This window comes from Glandiceps talaboti, chromosome 9, assembly GCF_964340395.1.
Source record: "Glandiceps talaboti chromosome 9, keGlaTala1.1, whole genome shotgun sequence".
NCBI lineage: Eukaryota > Metazoa > Hemichordata > Enteropneusta > Spengelidae > Glandiceps > Glandiceps talaboti.
This window is the reverse complement of record NC_135557.1, coordinates 26,585,845-26,607,613: the sequence shown is the minus strand read 5'-3', so window position 1 is coordinate 26,607,613 and position 21,769 is coordinate 26,585,845. Positions and strand designations below refer to the sequence as shown.

The following is a 21,769-nucleotide window of genomic DNA, read 5'->3' as shown; positions in this document are numbered from 1 at the left end:
ATTATTAGTATTGGCTATCCAGCTAGTGATAGTAGTGAACCAAGCAAGTCTCTGGGTTAGATGTAGACATGGTGTGGAGTGAAATTGTAGGATTTGACTTTCAAGCAGTAAACAAACCCTGTTTCAACTAGATACTCTTTCACATTCCTTACTAGTGCCAGTGGTAGTAGGACCACATTGTAAACAGTTTTATTACCATGGTCCAATGGGATACAGTATTATATCATACCTTGGGAAAGTTTACTCTGATCATTATGAGCCAATGAAATACAGTATTGCATCTTACCTTAGGTTTAATAGTTTATAAAGAGTTGTTATATTTTGAACCTCTATGGTCCAATGAAATACTGTGTTGCATCTTACCTTGGGTTAATCTACATGGAGTTGTTATATTTTGACCATCAATAGTGCATGGTCCAATAGGATACAGTGTTACTTCATCATTGACTGTTTTAATGTAGCAATGTTCAGCCTCTACACCAGTACCACTGATAACGATGTCTGGTTGTTGTCCAGCGTCAGCACGACCAATATATGTCTTCCCTGCAAAATATGACAAAATTGCAATTCTACATGTATTGGAATCATGATTGAAGTTGTATTAGGTAGTAAGATCTAAATGATAGTGATGTGTCATTTGCTGTTACTTTATTCACATGAAATATGACATCACATGGCTTGTTGTTACTAGTATGTCACTCACAAATAACAACTGAAAATACCAATTCTGATTAAAATGTAACAAAAATTCATATGGAGACTGTGCAAAATTACAAAAGTAATTTCATTGATGACAGGAAGATTAGAAATATTAATATTGCTTATTAAGTTTGATAATTATAGTGATTTCCAGTACTTTGCTCAAATGCTTTTTGAGAATCATTAGTGACTTCTGCCATGGACCTACAATGGCAAAATGGCCATTTATACTTCCTCAACTCTCTGAGCCAAACAATCCATTGCAGCCTCTAGCTCTGTTAGCAAATAGGAATAAAACATTTACATTGTAACCTCTATCCTACCAGGTATTTAATTTATACAGCTTGGTTGACTGAAATATACTCCTGGTTCAAATCTTGCCCAAGGACATACTGGTAAACAATCAGTTAACTACACTAACCATTTCACCACAATGACTTACCTTCTGGCAATGGTAGTAATGTAACTGCTGTACTCAACCTCCCACCACCTAGACTTACTAGATGTGGTTTCTCACTCTGAACTCGTATAGCTTTACCAGTATTGGTATACGCTAAACTCCCGTCCTGAAATATAATATATAACATTGTAGTATTCTGACTGAGATCCATTGCGAACATCAGAAAATTGACAACATATAATGATGTGAAAGTCTGGTTTCCTGTTTGCAAAAATCTAAAAATATCCCCAACACAATGCCTGCACTAATGACTAATATCTTGTTATGTATTGTTAAATCAGTAGAGACTATGGTTGGCTCTGTAAGGGTGGTCTTATTATCTACATCACTAATTACAACCAATTATTTAGTTTTTCCAGTTGTGAATCAAAAATGTGAAACAATCACCATCACCAAATAGTGAACTATCAAATATATTTAACAGTTCATTGATTGGAAATAATAGTAGTACTAGTACTGTAGCTGATGCTCAATTAACAGTTCATTGATTGGAAATTATGGTAGTACTAGTACTGTAGCTGATGTTTAATTAACAGTTCATTGATTGGAAATAATAGTAGTACTAGTACTGTAGCTGATGCTCAATTAACAGTTCATTGATTGGAAATTATGGTACTAGTACTGTAGCTGATGCTCAATTAACAGTTCATTGATTGGAAATTATGGTAGTACTAGTACTGTAGCTGATGTTTAATTAACAGTTCATTGATTGGAAATTATGGTACTAGTACTAGTACTGTAGCTGATGTTCAATTGAAATATAAATAGCTATGAAAGGAAATGTCTACTCCAAGTTAGTTAATTACTGACATAAATATTTGTATATTTCCCTAGTCATATGGCTCTGAAACTGTAATATGCCTCGACAAGGCTGATTAAGATTGTACAAATTAAAGCCTATACATGTATGATATAGTTATAGATAGTAGTAATCTTGATATCATAATTGGAAAACATGATAGGAGACTATGACCAACTCACAGATAGAGAGAAAATGACTACCCTGGTCTGCAAGGTACATGTATGTCATGATACTAGGGTGCCCTCACTCATCAGTCAAACCCTATCACATTGGCAAGGGTGGAGCAACACAATGTACATGTATCTTTCAGTCTATGTCTACCCAGAAGTTTAAATTGCTGATATTACATGTATGTATGTTGGAGAATATACATGTATTGTACATAGTTCAAACAATTAATAGGGCAGTAAAATGCATGGTTACTTTGAACTGGAAAATTTTAAATGAAAGCAATGTTACGATTCCTCTGCTACTTTGTTTCATTGACCTTGTCATATGACTCAGGACCTGTCACATATCCCAACAAGTCTGGTCAAGATTGTACAAAGTCATTTTCTAATTGAACAATACCATTATACTGTACATACAATGAGTAAGTCAGTTGTATACTAATCTCTATTATACCACCATATTCAAAACATAATAACACTTATTGCCATCATCAAAATAACAATGAGTTCACATATTATACCTCATTCACATCATACACAGTAAAAGACAAAAGCATTTTTTTCAAACTTCATGCTAATTCTAATATCAATTATTACATTGACAAATACACTTCCTGTTCCAGATTTCGTACCTTGGAAATAATGTTTTACTAATCTTTTATGGCCCTGATATGGGATTATGGACACAGGATGTACAGCAGAAAGGTCTGAATTTAGGAGGGCCTGAAAGCCATACTACTGAGGTCCACAAAACCCACATCTGGACTGTAAAGGTTCAAACTTCTATCATATACCCCATTAGTGACACTGCAGAGAGACATCATTTAAATCACATACAATAACCACATCACAGTGAAACATTATTTTATTGAGAAAAAAACAAAACCAAATCACTGAGCAAATATATAATCGACAAGCGCGCTACCATATTTGAGCAGAGTGTGCCAAGGTGTGATACAGAAAATGATTGTATGAATTCAATGAGCATATTCTCCATTGAATTACAAGTAGGAAGAGATACTGAGTACATGATAAATACATCATTGTACACAACACTATATTACATATATACTGTAGATGTTATAACTTGGAACTATGCCATATTTACATGTATATTTGATAGTGTAGCATATTATATTCCACATAGCATTGTATTCCATACAAATAAATGTTTATGTAACTGATAACTTGAAACGAAACCATGCTTTTAAGTGTCATACATGTACATGTAGCATAATCCTATTTCATGGACTGTACAGTAATAGACTGTACAGTAATAGACTACAGTATTAGACTGTACAGTAATAGACTGTGCAGTAATAGACTGTGCAGTAATAGACTGTGCAGTAATAGACTGTACAGTATAGACTGTGCAGTAATAGACTGTACAGTAATAGACTGTGCAGTAATAGACTGTACAGTATTAGACTGTACAGTAATAGACTGTACAGTAATAGACTGTGCAGTAATAGACTGTACAGTAATAGACTGTACAGTAATAGACTGTACAGTATTAGACTGTACAGTATTAGACTGTGCAGTAATAGACTGCAGTAATAGACTGTACAGTATTAGACTGTACAGTATTAGACTGTGCAGTAATAGACTGTACAGTATTAGACTGTACAGTATTAGACTGTACAGTAATAGACTGTACAGTAATAGACTGTGCAGTAATAGACTGTACAGTAATAGACTGTACAGTAATAGACTGTACAGTAATAGACTGTACAGTATAGACTGTACAGTATTAGACTGTGCAGTAATAGACTACAGTAATAGACTGTACAGTATTAGACTGTGCAGTAATAGACTGTGCAGTAATAGACTGTACAGTATTAGACTGTGCAGTAATAGACTGTACAGTATTAGACTGTACAGTAATAGACTGTACAGTAATAGACTGTGCAGTAATAGACTGTACAGTAATAGACTGTACAGTAATAGACTGTACAGTATAGACTGTACAGTATTAGACTGTGCAGTAATAGACTACAGTAATAGACTGTGCAGTATTAGACTGTGCAGTAATAGACTGTGCTGTAATAGACTGTACAGTATTAGACTGTGCAGTAATAGACTGTACAGTATTAGACTGTACAGTAATAGACTGTACAGTAATAGACTGTGCAGTAATAGACTGTACAGTAATAGACTGTACAGTAATAGACTGTACAGTATAGACTGTACAGTATTAGACTGTGCAGTAATAGACTACAGTAATAGACTGTGCAGTAATAGACTGTGCAGTAATAGACTGTGCAGTAATAGACTGTACAGTATTAGACTGTGCAGTAATAGACTGTACAGTAATAGACTGTACAGTAATAGACTGTACAGTAATAGACTGTACAGTATTAGACTGTACAGTATTAGACTGTGCAGTAATAGACTGTACAGTATTAGACTGTACAGTATTAGACTGTACAGTATTAGACTGTGCAGTAATAGACTGTACAGTAATAGACTGTACAGTATTAGACTGTACAGTATTAGACTGTGCAGTAATAGACTGTACAGTAATAGACTGTGCAGTAATAGACTGTGCAGTAATAGACTGTACAGTAATAGACTGTACAGTATTAGACTGTACAGTATTAGACTGTGCAGTAATAGACTGTACAGTATTAGACTGTACAGTATTAGACTGTGCAGTAATAGACTGTGCAGTAATAGACTGTACAGTAATAGACTGTACAGTATTAGACTGTACAGTATTAGACTGTGCAGTAATAGACTGTGCAGTAATAGACTGTACAGTAATAGACTGTACAGTATTAGACTGTACAGTATTAGACTGTGCAGTAATAGACTGTGCAGTAATAGACTGTACAGTATTAGACTGTACAGTAATAGACTGTGCAGTATTAGACTGTACAGTAATAGACTACAGTAATAGACTGTACAGTAATAGACTGTACAGTATTAGACTGTGCAGTAATAGACTGTACAGTAATAGACTGTACAGTATTAGACTGTGCAGTAATAGACTGTGCAGTAATAGACTGTACAGTAATAGACTGTACAGTATTAGACTGTGCAGTAATAGACTGTGCAGTAATAGACTGCACAGTAATAGACTGTACAGTATTAGACTGTGCAGTAATAGACTGTACAGTAATAGACTGTACAGTAATAGACTGTATAGTAATAGACTGTACAGTAATAGACTGTACAGTATTAGACTGTACAGTAATAGACTGTATAGTAATAGACTGTACAGTAATAGACTGTACAGTAATAGACTGTACAGTATTAGACTGTGCAGTAATAGACTGTACAGTAATAGACTGTACAGTAATAGACTGTGCAGTAATAGACTGTACAGTATTAGACTGTGCAGTAATAGACTGTGCAGTAATAATAATGTTGGTTTCTTATATAGCGCTTTCCCACTCCGTGCTCAAAGCGCTTTACAATTATTACCCCTGGCTCGGATCAGAACAGATTAGTCTTCCTCAACTCCCCGGGGAGCATACAATCCATTGCAGCCATTTAAGCGCATAGGATTAAAGCCTTCACATTGCAACCTACATCCTACCAGGTCCCCAGTTATACAGCTGGGTTGACTGAGGCATAGTCGTGGTTCAAATCTTGCCCAAGGACTTTAGCCACTCAGAAACAAACAGCAGGCAGCGACGGGGCTCGAACCTGCAACCTGTAGATTCCAAGCCGGTCATGCTAACCATTCACCCATCATGACTCCACAATACAAATGATGTTTTGTACAGTAATAGACTGTACAGTAATAGACTGTACAGTATTAGACTGTGCAGTAATAGACTACAGTATTAGACTGTACAGTATTAGACTGTGCAGTAATAGACTGTACAGTAATAGACTGTACAGTAATAGACTACAGTATTAGACTGTACAGTAATAGACTACAGTAATAGACTGTACAGTATTAGACTGTACAGTAATAGACTGTACAGTATTAGACTGTGCAGTAATAGACTGTACAGTAATAGACTGTACAGTATTAGACTGTACAGTAATAGACTGTACAGTATTAGACTGTGCAGTAATAGACTGTACAGTAATAGACTGTACAGTATTAGACTGTACAGTAATAGACTGTGCAGTAATAGACTGTACAGTATTAGACTGTACAGTATTAGACTGTACAGTAATAGACTGTACAGTAATAGACTGTACAGTAATAGACTGTACAGTATTAGACTGTACAGTATTAGACTGTACAGTAATAGACTGTACAGTAATAGACTGTACAGTAATAGACTGTACAGTAATAGACTGTACAGTATTAGACTGTACAGTAATAGACTGTACAGTATTAGACTGTGCAGTAATAGACTGTACAGTAATAGACTGTACAGTATTAGACTGTACAGTAATAGACTGTACAGTAATAGACTGTACAGTAATAGACTGTACAGTATTAGACTGTACAGTAATAGACTGTACAGTAATAGACTGTACAGTAATAGACTGTATAGTAATAGACTACAGTATTAGACTGTACAGTAATAGACTACAGTATTAGACTGTGCAGTAATAGACTGTACAGTAATAGACTGTACAGTATTAGACTGTGCAGTAATAGACTGTACAGTATTAGACTGTACAGTAATAGACTACAGTATTAGACTGTACAGTAATAGACTACAGTAATAGACTGTACAGTATTAGACTGTACAGTAATAGACTGTACAGTATTAGACTGTGCAGTAATAGACTGTACAGTAATAGACTGTACAGTATTAGACTGTACAGTAATAGACTGTACAGTATTAGACTGTGCAGTAATAGACTGTACAGTAATAGACTGTACAGTATTAGACTGTACAGTAATAGACTGTGCAGTAATAGACTGTACAGTATTAGACTGTACAGTATTAGACTGTACAGTAATAGACTGTACAGTAATAGACTGTACAGTAATAGACTGTACAGTATTAGACTGTACAGTATTAGACTGTACAGTAATAGACTGTACAGTAATAGACTGTACAGTAATAGACTGTACAGTAATAGACTGTACAGTATTAGACTGTACAGTAATAGACTGTACAGTATTAGACTGCAGTAATAGACTGTACAGTAATAGACTGTACAGTATTAGACTGTACAGTAATAGACTGTACAGTAATAGACTGTACAGTAATAGACTGTACAGTAATAGACTGTACAGTAATAGACTGTACAGTAATAGACTGTATAGTAATAGACTACAGTATTAGACTGTACAGTAATAGACTACAGTATTAGACTGTGCAGTAATAGACTGTACAGTAATAGACTGTACAGTATTAGACTGTGCAGTAATAGACTGTACAGTATTAGACTGTACAGTAATAGACTGTACAGTAATAGACTGTACAGTAATAGACTGTACAGTATTAGACTGTGCAGTAATAGACTGTACAGTATTAGACTGTACAGTAATAGACTACAGTAATAGACTGTACAGTATTAGACTGTACAGTAATAGACTACAGTAATAGACTGTGCAGTAATAGACTGTACAGTATTAGACTGTACAGTAATAGACTGTACAGTAATAGACTGTACAGTAATAGACTGTACAGTATTAGACTGTACAGTATTAGACTGTACAGTAATAGACTGTGCAGTAATAGACTGTGCAGTAATAGACTACAGTATTAGACTGTACAGTAATAGACTGTACAGTAATAGACTGTGCAGTATTAGACTGTACAGTAATAGATTGTGCAGTAATAGACTGTACAGTATTAGACTGTACAGTAATAGACTGTACAGTAATAGACTGTACAGTAATAGACTGTACAGTATTAGACTGTACAGTATTAGACTGTACAGTAATAGACTGCAGTAATAGACTGTGCAGTAATAGACTACAGTATTAGACTGTACAGTAATAGACTGTACAGTAATAGACTGCAGTATTAGACTGTACAGTAATAGACTGTGCAGTAATAGACTGTACAGTATAGACTGTGCAGTAATAGACTGTACAGTAATAGACTGTACAGTAATAGACTGTGCAGTAATAGACTGTACAGTAATAGACTGTGCAGTAATAGACTACAGTATTAGACTGTACAGTAATAGACTGTGCAGTAATAGACTGTACAGTATTAGACTGTGCAGTAATAGACTACAGTAATAGACTGTGCAATAATAGACTGTACAGTAATAGACTGTGCAGTAATAGACTGTGCAGTAATAGACTGTGCAGTAATAGACTGTACAGTAATAGACTGTACAGTAATAGACTGTACAGTAATAGACTGTACAGTAATAGACTGTACAGTAATAGACTGTGCAGTAATAGACTGTACAGTAATAGACTGTGCAGTAATAGACTGTACAGTAATAGACTACAGTAATAGACTGTGCAGTATTAGACTGTACAGTAATAGACTGTGCAGTAATAGACTGTACAGTATAGACTGTGCAGTAATAGACTGTACAGTAATAGACTGTGCAGTAATAGACTGTACAGTAGGCATTTCTAGAAAAGTTACTACATAATTTATAGAATGTTACTTTCAGTCTAGATTTCAGTAACTTCATTTCAGTATTTCTCTGGCTTGTAATTGCATTACCTGTTTCTTTACATATATCTACCTGTAATGCCATTGAGAATGAGAGGACATGGTAATTCAGCCTGTTACATGTACACAAAGTCATCATCAAAAGTACAAAATGTAATCTTGTAGTAAGACCCTAATCTGTGTTCAGAAGCTGGTCAAACAAACGCTGGGGATGACAGTTTCTCTGGTACATATATGCAGCCCTCAACAGTACCTTTGGCCATATGCAACATGTAGTTGCTTTTATAGTCAGTAGAACTACCCAAGGGTCTAGCAACTAGACTACATTCAAAGTGGATCATCACATCCTTTTAAAGTTAGTAGAACTACCCAAGGGTCTAGCAACTAGACTACATTATCTAAAGTTTTCAAGTTTCATTCAGAGTTTTGTACAAACTTACCTGCATCATTTTTCTATGCATGGAATCTCACTATTTCTGAATTACAAAACCATTCAATATCTGCAAGGAAAATATAAAGATCAATTTAATATTTAACCACAAAAACAGCTTAAAGAATGAATATTCAACAACTACAAAGAAGAAATTTGTAAGAAAAAAATGATTTTCTGATTAATCTTGTAGCTAGACTGAACAATTGGTCACTGTTTGCACTCCACATTACATGTACTGTCACTTAGTATTAAATGCAATGTGGAGATGGCCCAGAGACTTCACTTAGTTACTGTAATGTGGAGATGACCAAGAGAATTCACTTAGTAACTGTAATGTGGAGATGACCCAGAGACTAAGTTATCTGGCTGACAATGTTGTTTGTCAGATCAAACCAATAATCAGTCTCTGAGCTATCGACATCCACAATGATGAATAATTCAGTCTACCTTGTGGCTATAGCCAATGGAAAACATATGAATAAGTACAGTTTCTTTCCCTTAATTACAAAACAATTACTAACAAACTTACCCTCTGTGAAATCAGTTAAATTGAATATTGGTGACAAACATATTAGTCTACACATAGACCCTAGAGAGTAAGCTACAGTCTACACATAGACCCTAGAGAGTAAGCTACAGTCTACACATAGACCCTAGAGAGTAAGCTACAGTCTACTGTATACAGTATGTCATTCAATCAATACTAGTTCAAAGGACAGCTGGAGAGAACCATATTGGCTTACAACTCAGGTCATGAATTTGGTGACAAGACCCAATTGAAAAACATAAGTATTCATTAGTTAACAAAAGAAGACCTGTAGTTATGTAAGAAAACTAGTTTCCAGCAAACAAGGAAACAATATATCAAACAATCACATCAGACCACCCCTCTTGTACATTGTACAAGTCAGGTCTGATTTATAAAACAATAACAATTGGGTTATACCATTTACAGTTATAGGTATATTTATTCTGACACCATCATTCCCAACCCCACCCACAATTCTTCGTAAATCTATTTGACCAATTATCAATATGCATTTTTTATAGGAGATAGGCTGAGATAGGAAAATAGAACATTCATATATTGTGCCAATGTAGCAAACAAGTAGAAACAATTTCTATGGGTTAAAATGTCAGCCTCTATTATGGTTCAGCCTTATTGTTTTTTCTGATACTCAAAAACGCCATATTATAATTTAGTTATTGTTCATAGAAATAACTGCAACAGCTTCTTGTCTTTTCAAATTAGAATATACCTTTACACCCCCATGTCCAAAAATAACAGTGATTCACACCATGAAGATAATGGAGTGCTATATGGACTGAATGAAGAGAAACACATTGATTACAGGCCATGGTTTCAATCCCATGTTCTCACATTATTATCTTATCAGTCTAATCATGTTTGTTTGTTTGTTTGTTTGTTTGTAGTGGATATTCTCCTTCTTGAATACATGTACATGTAGGAGCACCCTCATTCAGAGGTACTTGAGTTCTTAAATTGTAAGATAACAGGACAAAAACATCTTTGTCAACCATGAGGATTATATAGGACCATTCTTTTGTTCTGGACCAACTTTTTCTATACCACTGCCAGATCTAAATTTTTAAATCTTATTTGGAATTGGGTCTTTAACAATGAGATATTCAAAATCAATATACTGGGAGTATTCTCCTGGAATCTGAAATTCTTCCTGTGATTCTCTGGAAACTAATCAGTCATCCACTGTCCATTCTAAGAATAGACGACTATGCATAAGAAGATATGAACACATTGTTTACACTGTGGATGTAGTAAATCACTAGCACTACTTTGACAATTGTACTAGTAATTCTTGGCGGTATGTGTTCAATCATAGACCCTACATGAAAATGGTTCAATGAGACATACATACCTGTACTAATAGCACTTCATATCAACAAACAATTAGTACACAGCTTCTAATTGGAGTTAATTCTCATTTATAGACAATTTACAACAAATTAAAAGTTTCTGATGGTAGTACTATTAACCGACAACCATAGTCTCCTAGAACCTAGGGTCTATGCTACAACATACCTGTAGACTTACATGTTAAAGGACTAGTATCTATTTCAGTTATCCTACCTCTCATTTTGATTTTGGAATTTTCACTCTCAAAAAATGTCAGTTAGTATAGCTGAAATAGTGTAGTAGTATTATATCCTTCAAGTCTACAGGTACATTTTGTAGGCTATGTCAATGAGGATAACAAGTTATACTCAATATTTTTTGCACAATTGGTATGAATTCCTAAATGACTAAACCCTGTTTTCACTGTCATGCCCACAAGATAATAGTACAAACCACAATGTATACATTTTATCAAAGTCCCTCCCTCACATGTCGTGTCACCATCTATGGGTCTCTAACTTTATCAAAAACACTTACTGGACATCTGTATTACTACAGTAGTACTACTACTTGCAAGTGGGTAAATCAGGACTAGATTCTGACTGTGATGTGTCTCTTCTCTTCTTATACAGTAGCCCTGTCTACATGGCACTAAAAATCCTACCTGAGGTAGGATTCAGGATAGTTTGAAGCACGTGTAGACGCAAACGTGTCCTGAACTTGAACCGTCCTGACTTAGGACACCTTTGAGAGGTTTCCTGAAACTCTCCTGACTTCGTCCTATGTACTGTCAGGACGGAACGCGCGACATCTATGCTGTAACCTTCCTACATTTGTATGTGTAGACACAAATCTATCCTACCTCAGGTAGGACTTGGGACTGCCTCAGGTAGGACGACCTACGTGTAGATGGGGCTAATGTCTTCTACTACAGAAGAGAAAGGACAATGTCAAAATTGAGTCCTGACTTACAATATACTAAATGTTTGCAAGTTGTAACCACAGACAGTGGTTCTACTGTCTATGCTGTAACAAAAGTACTACATGTACATGTGTATCCTGCTTGCAGACAGTGTAAATCAAAACTTGATTCTGACATTGTATTTTGTCTTTTCTTGATTTTGATGGGACACTGTCAGCATTAAGTCTAAGTTACACCGTCTGCAAGTAGGATAAGAGTATTTACCAGCTCCTACAAGTAATACCAGTACATGTACTTCACATCAGCACCATACAACCAACCACTGGTACAAGCTACAACCTGTTACTGTACTGGCTATACTAACTACAACCTGCTACTGGCTAAAAGGTCAGACACCGTAATTGAAGGGTTTAGTCAGTGTGCGCAAACACTTAGCCCGTCTAACAGTCCACAATACAACATAGCACATACATCAAGTAGACAATGTGTCAGGAACCTGACCAGACAAATGAAATACCACAATCCTTTATACTTCATGTTATTTAATGACTTTCATTCAAAATGCTCCTTTCAATATCACCTGACCTCTATTTAGTGCAGTGTAATTTACTACACATGTAGTCTTTATTGGTATGTTTGTCTATCTCTGGTCAAGTTTCACAAGTATACAACTAAGTATCTATTTCCAGTCAGGTGTGTCTATTATTATCAGGGTGGAAATACAATTTTGACCAGTTATACATCTACTTTAGTGCATACAGTACCAAGTACGGTACATGCACACATTCTAACATTGTTCATACCTTAGTTCATACAGTACCAAGTAAATGTACAGTAACAGTAACACATTCTATTATTGTTCACTTGCCCTTCATGAATCATTTTCATTCAAGGAAAGGGAAGTGACTTTCTCTTTTTAAAATATTTTTTTCAATTCCCGTGGCAGGTATGACTGGTATGTGGGTGACACTAGGGACTGGCAACATAACAAAGCCTCAAGAAAGCCTACAGTACATGTACATGTAAATTTATTGTCAGTGAATTGTGTACGATACATTGTAATGTAACTAAACTATAACCAGTGATGTATGGCAGGTCTGTAGATGTGGCATACACAGGTCATTCACCTGTTCTATCAATCAAACTCTTGGTCATTGAAATGAAGTAAAAACGCTGACCTGGTGGGGTATCCATAATTTTTGCCTTGGAGTGTAATTCCATTATTTCAGCTGGTGGTGTATGACATCAATTCAGATAAAATCCGGTTTAGATTAGGATTAAATTTAGGGATAAAAAACAGTTGTCTAGCAGAGGAATAGAAAAATAGGCCACAACAAAAGACTAATCCTACATGTATGTATACAGCATGTATGTAATTTCCTATCAATGTAGGCGCCACTGATAATAGTTCTAATTGTTAGAGCCTGGCACTGAAACCATAGCCTTTAACTGGACAATAATTTTTAAACGGTTCCACAGTTCCGTAATTCAGCTAGGATATGACTTCCACTCAGGCAAAATTTACACAGAAACTGTTAATAATGTTATTAAAATATTGTTAATGAAAGCATTGATCTGATAGGGTATGTATCAGTTAAACTTCAAAATAATTTTTGCTTGTAATTTCAACTGGTCTATGACTATTTCAAGCAAGTTACTGTCTACATGTATGACTTCCACTCAAATAAATCTAAAAGAAAGCATGTTTTATTGATTGTACTCTTTTTGCTTTCTGAACAAACAAATAACATCAAAGGATATTTTCTTTCTACAGAAAAAATACAACAGGTTCAACAAATGCAAATCAATATCTGTACAAATAATGTATTTTTATTATAATTCTAGTACTTGTGGTAATGAACTCACAGAAAACTTAGGATCCTGATGTCAACATCAGAATGAAAATCAATATCTGTATACAAATATGGTATTTTTATTTTAATTCTAGTACTTGTGGTAATGAGCTCACGGTACACTTAGGATCCTGATGTCAACATCACAATGAAAATCAATATCTATAGATACAAATATGGTATTTTTATTTTAATTCTAGTACTTGTGGTAATGAGCTCACGGTACACTTAGGATCCTGATGTCAACATCACAATGAAAATCAATATCTGTATACAAATATGGTATTTTTATTTTAATTCTAGTACTTGTGGTAATGAGCTCACGGTACACTTAGGATCCTGATGTCAACATCACAATGAAAATCAATATCTGTATACAAATATGGTATTTTTATTATAATTCTAGTACTTGTGGTAATGAGCTCACGGTACACTTAGGATCCTGATGTCAACATCACAATGAAAATCAATATCTGTATACAAATATGGTATTTTTATTTTAATTCTAGTACTTGTGGTAATGAGCTCACGGTAAACTTAGGATCCTGATGTCAACATCACAATGAAAATCAATATCTGTACAAATATGGTATTTTTCTTTTAATTCTAGTACTTGTGGTAATGAGCTCACGGTAAACTTAGGATCCTGATGTCAACATCAGAATGAAAATCAATAAAATAAGCTCCTCCCTTCGTGGTTTTCTGTTGTTATTTTTGTCCTCAGCCTAATTCCGGTCAGACCTGGCAAGTTGTATGGTAATCATGATACAGTACCAACTAAGACAGCTATGATTATGAAGACAATGTCTGGATGACACAGTAGGGGTCATCATGATATAAAATCTCTGTTGATTTTTTCGTCTTTAACCTAATTGTGGTTAGAACCAGCAAAGCGATGAACGGAAACCATGACGCCATGTATGGCAACTACCGGCACATGTGTTTATGAAGAAGGTGTCTGGAAGACACAGTAGGAGTCTTCTGTGACCTCAGTTTGTATTGAAGTACATATACATGTACATCCATTCATTGCTAAACTATTATCTCAGCTCTTCTATTGTATGACATCACAACTTCACTATTTTCACTATTTCCTTCCTTTGTAGTCAACAGACTTGTTGTGGTCTATCTCAAGCTATCCAAATCAACGCCATGACAAGGCTATTTTATTTGATACATGGCTGACCAGTATGGTAGATGGAAGTATACATGTGCATGTACATGTAGTGATACCTAAGGTTGTATTTACATACTGGTGATTTCCCAACATGTCTTTCACACTATTAGAATTGATGAGAATTTAGTTGCTAGAAGCTGTGCTCAGAAGTCTACAATCTATTCTGGGTCCTTGAAAATCTAGTCTAGATGCTCCCTGCCACTTAAACATTGATACTTTTCTGTCCTTGAAGTTCCAAGCATTACTGATAGCATTATTTTGACTTCAAAGTGTCAGTGATAATTGGTATAACTGATAGCATTATTTTGACTTCAAAGTGTCAGTGATAATTGGTATAACTGATAGCATTATTTTGACTTCAAAGTGTCAGTGATAATTGGTATAACTGATAGCATTATTTTGACTTCAAAGTGTCAGTGATAATTGGTATAACTGATAGCATTATTTTGACTTCAAAGTGTCAGTGATAATTGGTATAACTGATAGCATTATTTTGACTTCAAAGTGTCAGTGATAATTGGTAAAACTGATAGCATTATTTTGACTTCAAAGTGTCTGTGATAATTGGCATTACTGATAGCATTATTTTGACTTCAAAGTGTCAGTGATAATTGGTATAACTGATAGCATTATTTTGACTTCAAAGTGTCAGTGATAATTGGTATTACTGATAGCATTATTTTGACTTCAAAGTGTCTGTGATAATTGGTATAACTGATAGCATTATTTTGACTTCAAAGTGTCTGTAATAATTGGCATTACTGATAGCATTATTTTGACTTCAAAGTGTCAGTGATAATTGGTATAACTGATAGCATTATTTTGACTTCAAAGTGTCAGTGATAATTGGTATTACTGATAGCATTATTTTGACTTCAAAGTGTCAGTGATAATTGGCATTACTGATAGCATTATTTTGACTTCAAAGTGTCAGTGATAATTGGTATTACTGATAGCATTATTTTGACTTCAAAGTGTCAGTGATAATTGGCATTACTGATAGCATTATTTTGACTTCAAAGTGTCTGTGATAATTGGTATAACTGATAGCATTATTTTGACTTCAAAGTGTCAGTGATAATTGGTATAACTGATAGCATTATTTTGACTTCAAAGTGTCAGTGATAATTGGTATAACTGATAGCATTATTTTGACTTCAAAGTGTCAGTGATAATTGGTATAACTGATAGCATTATTTTGACTTCAAAGTGTCAGTGATAATTGGTATTACTGATAGCATTATTTTGACTTCAAAGTGTCTGTGATAATTGGTATAACTGATAGCATTATTTTGACTTCAAAGTGTCTGTGATAATTGGCATTACTGATAGCATTATTTTGACTTCAAAGTGTCAGTGATAATTGGTATAACTGATAGCATTATTTTGACTTCAAAGTGTCTGTGATAATTGGTATAACTGATAGCATTATTTTGACTTCAAAGTGTCAGTGATAATTGGTAAAACTGATAGCATTATTTTGACTTCAAAGTGTCAGTGATAATTGGCATTACTGATAGCATTATTTTGACTTCAAAGTGTCTGTGATAATTGGTATAACTGATAGCATTATTTTGACTTCAAAGTGTCTGTGATAATTGGCATTACTGATAGCATTATTTTGACTTCAAAGTGTCAGTGATAATTGGTATAACTGATAGCATTATTTTGACTTCAAAGTGTCTGTGATAATTGGTATAACTGATAGCATTATTTTGACTTCAAAGTGTCAGTGATAATTGGTATAACTGATAGCATTATTTTGACTTCAAAGTGTCAGTGATAATTGGCATTACTGATAGCATTATTTTGACTTCAAAGTGTCTGTGATAATTGGCATTACTGATAGCATTATTTTGACTTCAAAGTGTCTGTGATAATTGGTATAACTGATAGCATTATTTTGACTTCAAAGTGTCAGTGATAATTGGTATAACTGATAGCATTATTTTGACTTCAAAGTGTCAGTGATAATTGGTAAAACTGATAGCATTATTTTGACTTCAAAGTGTCAGTGATAATTGGTATTACTGATAGCATTATTTTGACTTCAAAGTGTCTGTGATAATTGGTATAACTGATAGCATTATTTTGACTTCAAAGTGTCTGTGATAATTGGTATAACTGATAGCATTATTTTGACTTCAAAGTGTCAGTGATAATTGGTATAACTGATAGCATTATTTTGACTTCAAAGTGTCAGTGATAATTGGTATAACTGATAGCATTATTTTGACTTCAAAGTGTCAGTGATAATTGGTATTACTGATAGCATTATTTTGACTTCAAAGTGTCTGTGTTTATTTTGACTTTGAAGTGTCAGTGATAGTGTTGACTTCAAAGTGTCAGTGATAATTTTGACTTCAAAGTGTCAGTGATAATTGGTATATTGAGATCAATTCTGAGAAGATAACAGACATCAACTTGTCAGCAGGTTTGACCTCATTTCTAATGACCCTGAAACTGATGGTACAAGACAAATATTTGATGAATGACTATAGGACTGCATTCCACATAAATCCCAACTGACTTGACTACATTTACATGTAAGTATGTATTTATTCATACACCACACACTATTACAAAGGGAGATGTGCAATGGTTGTTAGTGTAAACAAAGAAGTCAAATAAATTCATTCATTCATTCATTCATTCATTCATTCCATACTTGACTTCAAGTATGAACCAAGTGCTTGCATGAAGAATTTCTTTGCCAATGCACCCAAGATTAAACTCAGAATATGTCTGGCTTTTTTATATTGACATAACCTTAATTTGAATACTTTCTTATTTTCATGTCAGTCACAACTGCAGAGACAATACATGACGGTTGAAAATTAGTGGTGTAATTACAAAGAAGTACATGAAATGAACCCCTTCTGTAAATGGCGCCCTCTACAGGAGATCATGTAGTCATGATGGGTGAATGAATGGTTAGAGCAGTCGGCTTGGAATCTGCAGGTTGCAGGTTTGCGAGCCCATTGCTGCCATTTGTTTCTGAGTGGCTAAAGTCCATGGGCAAGATTTGAAACATATAATTGGGGACCTGGTAAAATAGAGGTTGCAATGTGAATGCTTTTTAATGATATGTGCTTATAAAGGCTGCAATGGATTGTATGCTCCCCAGGGTGTTGAGGCCGTTGTGACACTATAGATCTGTGCCTTGGGTAATAATTGTAGTGTTTTGAGGACAAAGTGGGAAAGCGCTATATAAAACTCACATTATTATTATTATGATTACTATAATATTTATTTAATTATATTGTAAGAGATGACACTTGTAACAGCATCTAAAACATACAATTACAAATGTACATCTATGGCAAATGAAAGGTGATTTTCTTCCATCGCAATGAGAATATTTGTTTTTTGACAAACGTCAAGACAATGTGAAGCCATCAAAGAAAACAAATGTGATTTCAAATCATAGTGTATGATGGGAATATAATGTACATTCACATTGTCCATGGCTCCAAGAATGAATAGGTCAGTAGAATATGGCTCCAAGAATGAATAGGTCAGTAGAATATGACTCCAAGAATGAATAGGTTAGTAGAATATGACTCCAAGAATGAATAGGTCAGTAAAATTTGGCTCCAAGATTGAATAGGTCAGTAGAATATGACTCCAAGAATGAATAGGTCAGTAGAATATGACTCCAAGAATGAATAGGTCAGTAGAATATGACTCCAAGAATGAATACAGGTCAGTAGAATATGACTCCAAGAATGAATAGGTCAGTAGAATATGGCTCCAAGAATGAATACAGGTCAGTAGAATATGACTCCAAGAATGAATAGGTCAGTAGAATATGGCTCCAAGAATGAATAGGTCAGTAGAATATGACTCCAAGAATGAATAGGTCAGTAGAATTTGGCTCCAAGAATGAATAGGTCAGTAGAATATGACTCCAAGAATGAACAGGTTAGTAGAATTTGGCTCCAAAAATGAACAGGTCAGTAAAATTTGGCTCCAAGAATGAATAGGTCAGTAGAATATGACTCCAAGAATGAATACAGGTCAGTAGAATATGACTCCAAGAATGAATAGGTCAGTAGAATATGGCTCCAAGAATGAATACAGGTCAGTAGAATATGGCTCCAAGAATGAATAGGTCAGTAGAATATGGCTCCAAGAATGAATACAGGTCAGTAGAATATGGCTCCAAGAATGAATAGGTCAGTAGAATATGACTCCAAGAATGAATAGGTCAGTAGAATATGGCTCCAAGAATGAATACAGGTCAGTAGAATATGACTCCAAGAATGAATAGGTCAGTAGAATTTGGTTCCAAGAATGAATACAGGTCAGTAGAATATGACTCCAAGAATGAATAGGTCAGTAGAATTTGGCTCCAAGAATGAATAGGTCAGTAGAATATGGCTCCAAGAATGAATAGGTTAGTAAAATTTGGTTCCAAGAATGAATAGGTCAGTAGAATATGACTCCAAGAATGAATAGGTTAGTAGAATATGACTCCAAGAATGAATAGGTCAGTAGAATATGGCTCCAAGAATGAATAGGTCAGTAGAATATGGCTCCAAGAATGAATAGGTCAGTAGAATTTGGCTCCAAGAATGAATAGGTCAGTAAAATTTGGCTCCAAGAATGAATAGGTCAGTAGAATATGGTTCCACGAATGAATAGGTCAGTAGAATTTGGCTCCAAAAATGAACAGGTCAGTAAAATTTGGCTCCAAGAATGAATAGGTCAGTAGAATATGGTTAACTTTGGAACATCGCATTCATTTCTAATTTACTCTTCCAAAGTAACTATATCTTACTGTCATATTTTCAAATTTACACCAACTCTTTTCCTAGATTATCTTCTCCTGCTTTTTCTTTTTTTTAATATTTGAGATTTTATCAACCACTGAACATAGAGTAAAATGGATTGAATTGGCACACTGCCAAGACCATAAAAAGAGATCTGTTCTGAAGATAATTAAAATTTAAAACAATAATTAATCTCAGAGTTGAAATAATAGGTTAGAAATTTATACAGTAATTTAAATTACACTGTAGTTATGGTATACAGAAGTCATAGCTTGTGGCAGTCATTACAAGCCGTGGTATTATTTGTAGAGTAGATATGGTACCTCCAGGCTAAGTACTTACATACTCACATTGTACATGTATATATACCATCTTTACAAAGACTTCTATATGCTGTCTGATTTTTATACTGTATACAGAGTTAAACCCCTATCTCTCAATCCCATGCCTGGTATTTCTATTATATGCATTTATCATTGGAACCATGATAAAGGCTCAGAACTACTTAAGATTAGGATTGAAATCTGGGTGTGAAAATGGATTTTTAGTAGAACTATTGAAAAAGTTAGTCCATGTCATATTAATCCCTATTTAGATAACACTGTCACAGATGTCATGACCTTGTATTGAAATGTAGCTCTTTGAAAAGACCATCCATTTCCACACATGTACTGTAGCTCTGTCAGCTAACAGTAACTGTTGCTCACACCTGAAATGTTAATCCCACTTATCACAGGTGACAACTCAGTGGTTAACCAAATATTTGCCAATAAAGCTAACCTTGGCTTCACATTTAGTTAGTAACATACACGTGCACTTTTCTTGGACATTCCTTCCCACGAATTCCTCATTCAACAATAATCAGTTGCCTGTATTCCCAAAGGACACTACCGCCATAGTAAAGTGATATGACTGGGTGAACCATAGACATACAATGTACATGTAAGTCACATAATTGCTGTCTTGCACAGTAATCACTATGATCATTGCCATCACAACTAGTTTGTTGTGTCTCCTGACTTTTTAAGTTTCACCAGCTGTGATCATTTCACAGAGTTCTACCTCATTTAGGGAATGTTGTAGCCAACCATGGAATTAATAACAGACTTGCAGTCTAGTGAAGGGGAAAGATCATGAACATATTCCACACAGATGTTAGTTTTTAACATATCCATTGGCATTTTGCTAAAGACTTTAAGAGAACTAAGTGTGCTATGCTAGACTAAACACCAGAGTCAAATGATACATGTACCTGTGATACTGTGTAGAGCTTCAATTGCAAGTTAAGATGAACACAAACCACAACATGGTACAAAACATCATTTGTAATAACCGGATTTTCAAGGGACTGATCTAATACCATATTACTTAATAGTTACCTACAATAAAAGTTTTCAAATATTGATAGCTTGACTAAATAATATATACATGTAGGGTCAGAAGAGGTCAATGTTGTAATCCTACAATAAATACATCAAACCTATCGCATCTGTGTTTTAAGAAATCTTTTTGGAAATTCAAAATGGACATGTTCGAGAGTCTAGAACTGTCCTAAATTTCAAACTTGATAACAGATGGTACAATCGTACATTTATGCAGCACAACCACTACAAGTACACATGTCCTCAGTCTTCCTGTGTAACTTCAATAAATGCCATCATAAATGTCAATATATGTCTGATTACACACAAATTTACATTTGTATCAAATTACCACCACAATCTACCAAGTGTAATTTCATCTACAATTTATATGTTTACATTCTACTTCATACATGGATATTCAACATCTGTTAGAAATGTCTCTTTACCAATACTGACTAAAAACATGTCTTTGTTTCCAATCTTCACATTCATTTTTCATTTTTTCAACTTGTGATTTTTATTCTTGATATTCTTGATATTCAAGCTGAATAAGCGAAAATTAATGGATATACAAATGATATCAAACTGTATTACATGTACTAGGCTAAATAAAAATACATTTTTGTATTTCTATATGACTTAAAACATAAAATTTCCATTACATGTAAATGCATGAATGCCTGTGACTATACATGCTATAAGACAGTAATATAACTCATAATTTACTACTTAATA

The 21,769-nt window shown here is 34.5% G+C and overlaps 1 protein-coding gene across 6 annotated transcripts in view; it reads right to left on the bottom strand.

Moving 5' to 3' along the window:
• LOC144440288 (pleckstrin homology-like domain family B member 1) overlaps nucleotides 1-21,769 on the bottom strand; it is a 72,980-nt gene that overhangs the window by 26,886 nt on the left and 24,325 nt on the right. For 5 of the 6 annotated variants that reach the window (XM_078129638.1, XM_078129641.1, XM_078129642.1 and 2 more), the window contains 3 exons: nucleotides 9,075-9,134; nucleotides 1,142-1,265; nucleotides 364-543 (listed from right to left, as the gene is read on the bottom strand). The exons of the other annotated variant lie outside the window; for it this stretch is intronic. In XM_078129638.1, coding sequence (XP_077985764.1) covers nucleotides 364-543; nucleotides 1,142-1,265; nucleotides 9,075-9,095 — 325 coding nt within the window. In that variant the 5' untranslated portion in view covers nucleotides 9,096-9,134. The remainder of the gene's footprint in view (nucleotides 1-363; nucleotides 544-1,141; nucleotides 1,266-9,074; nucleotides 9,135-21,769) is intronic. 6 annotated transcript variants of the gene reach the window in all.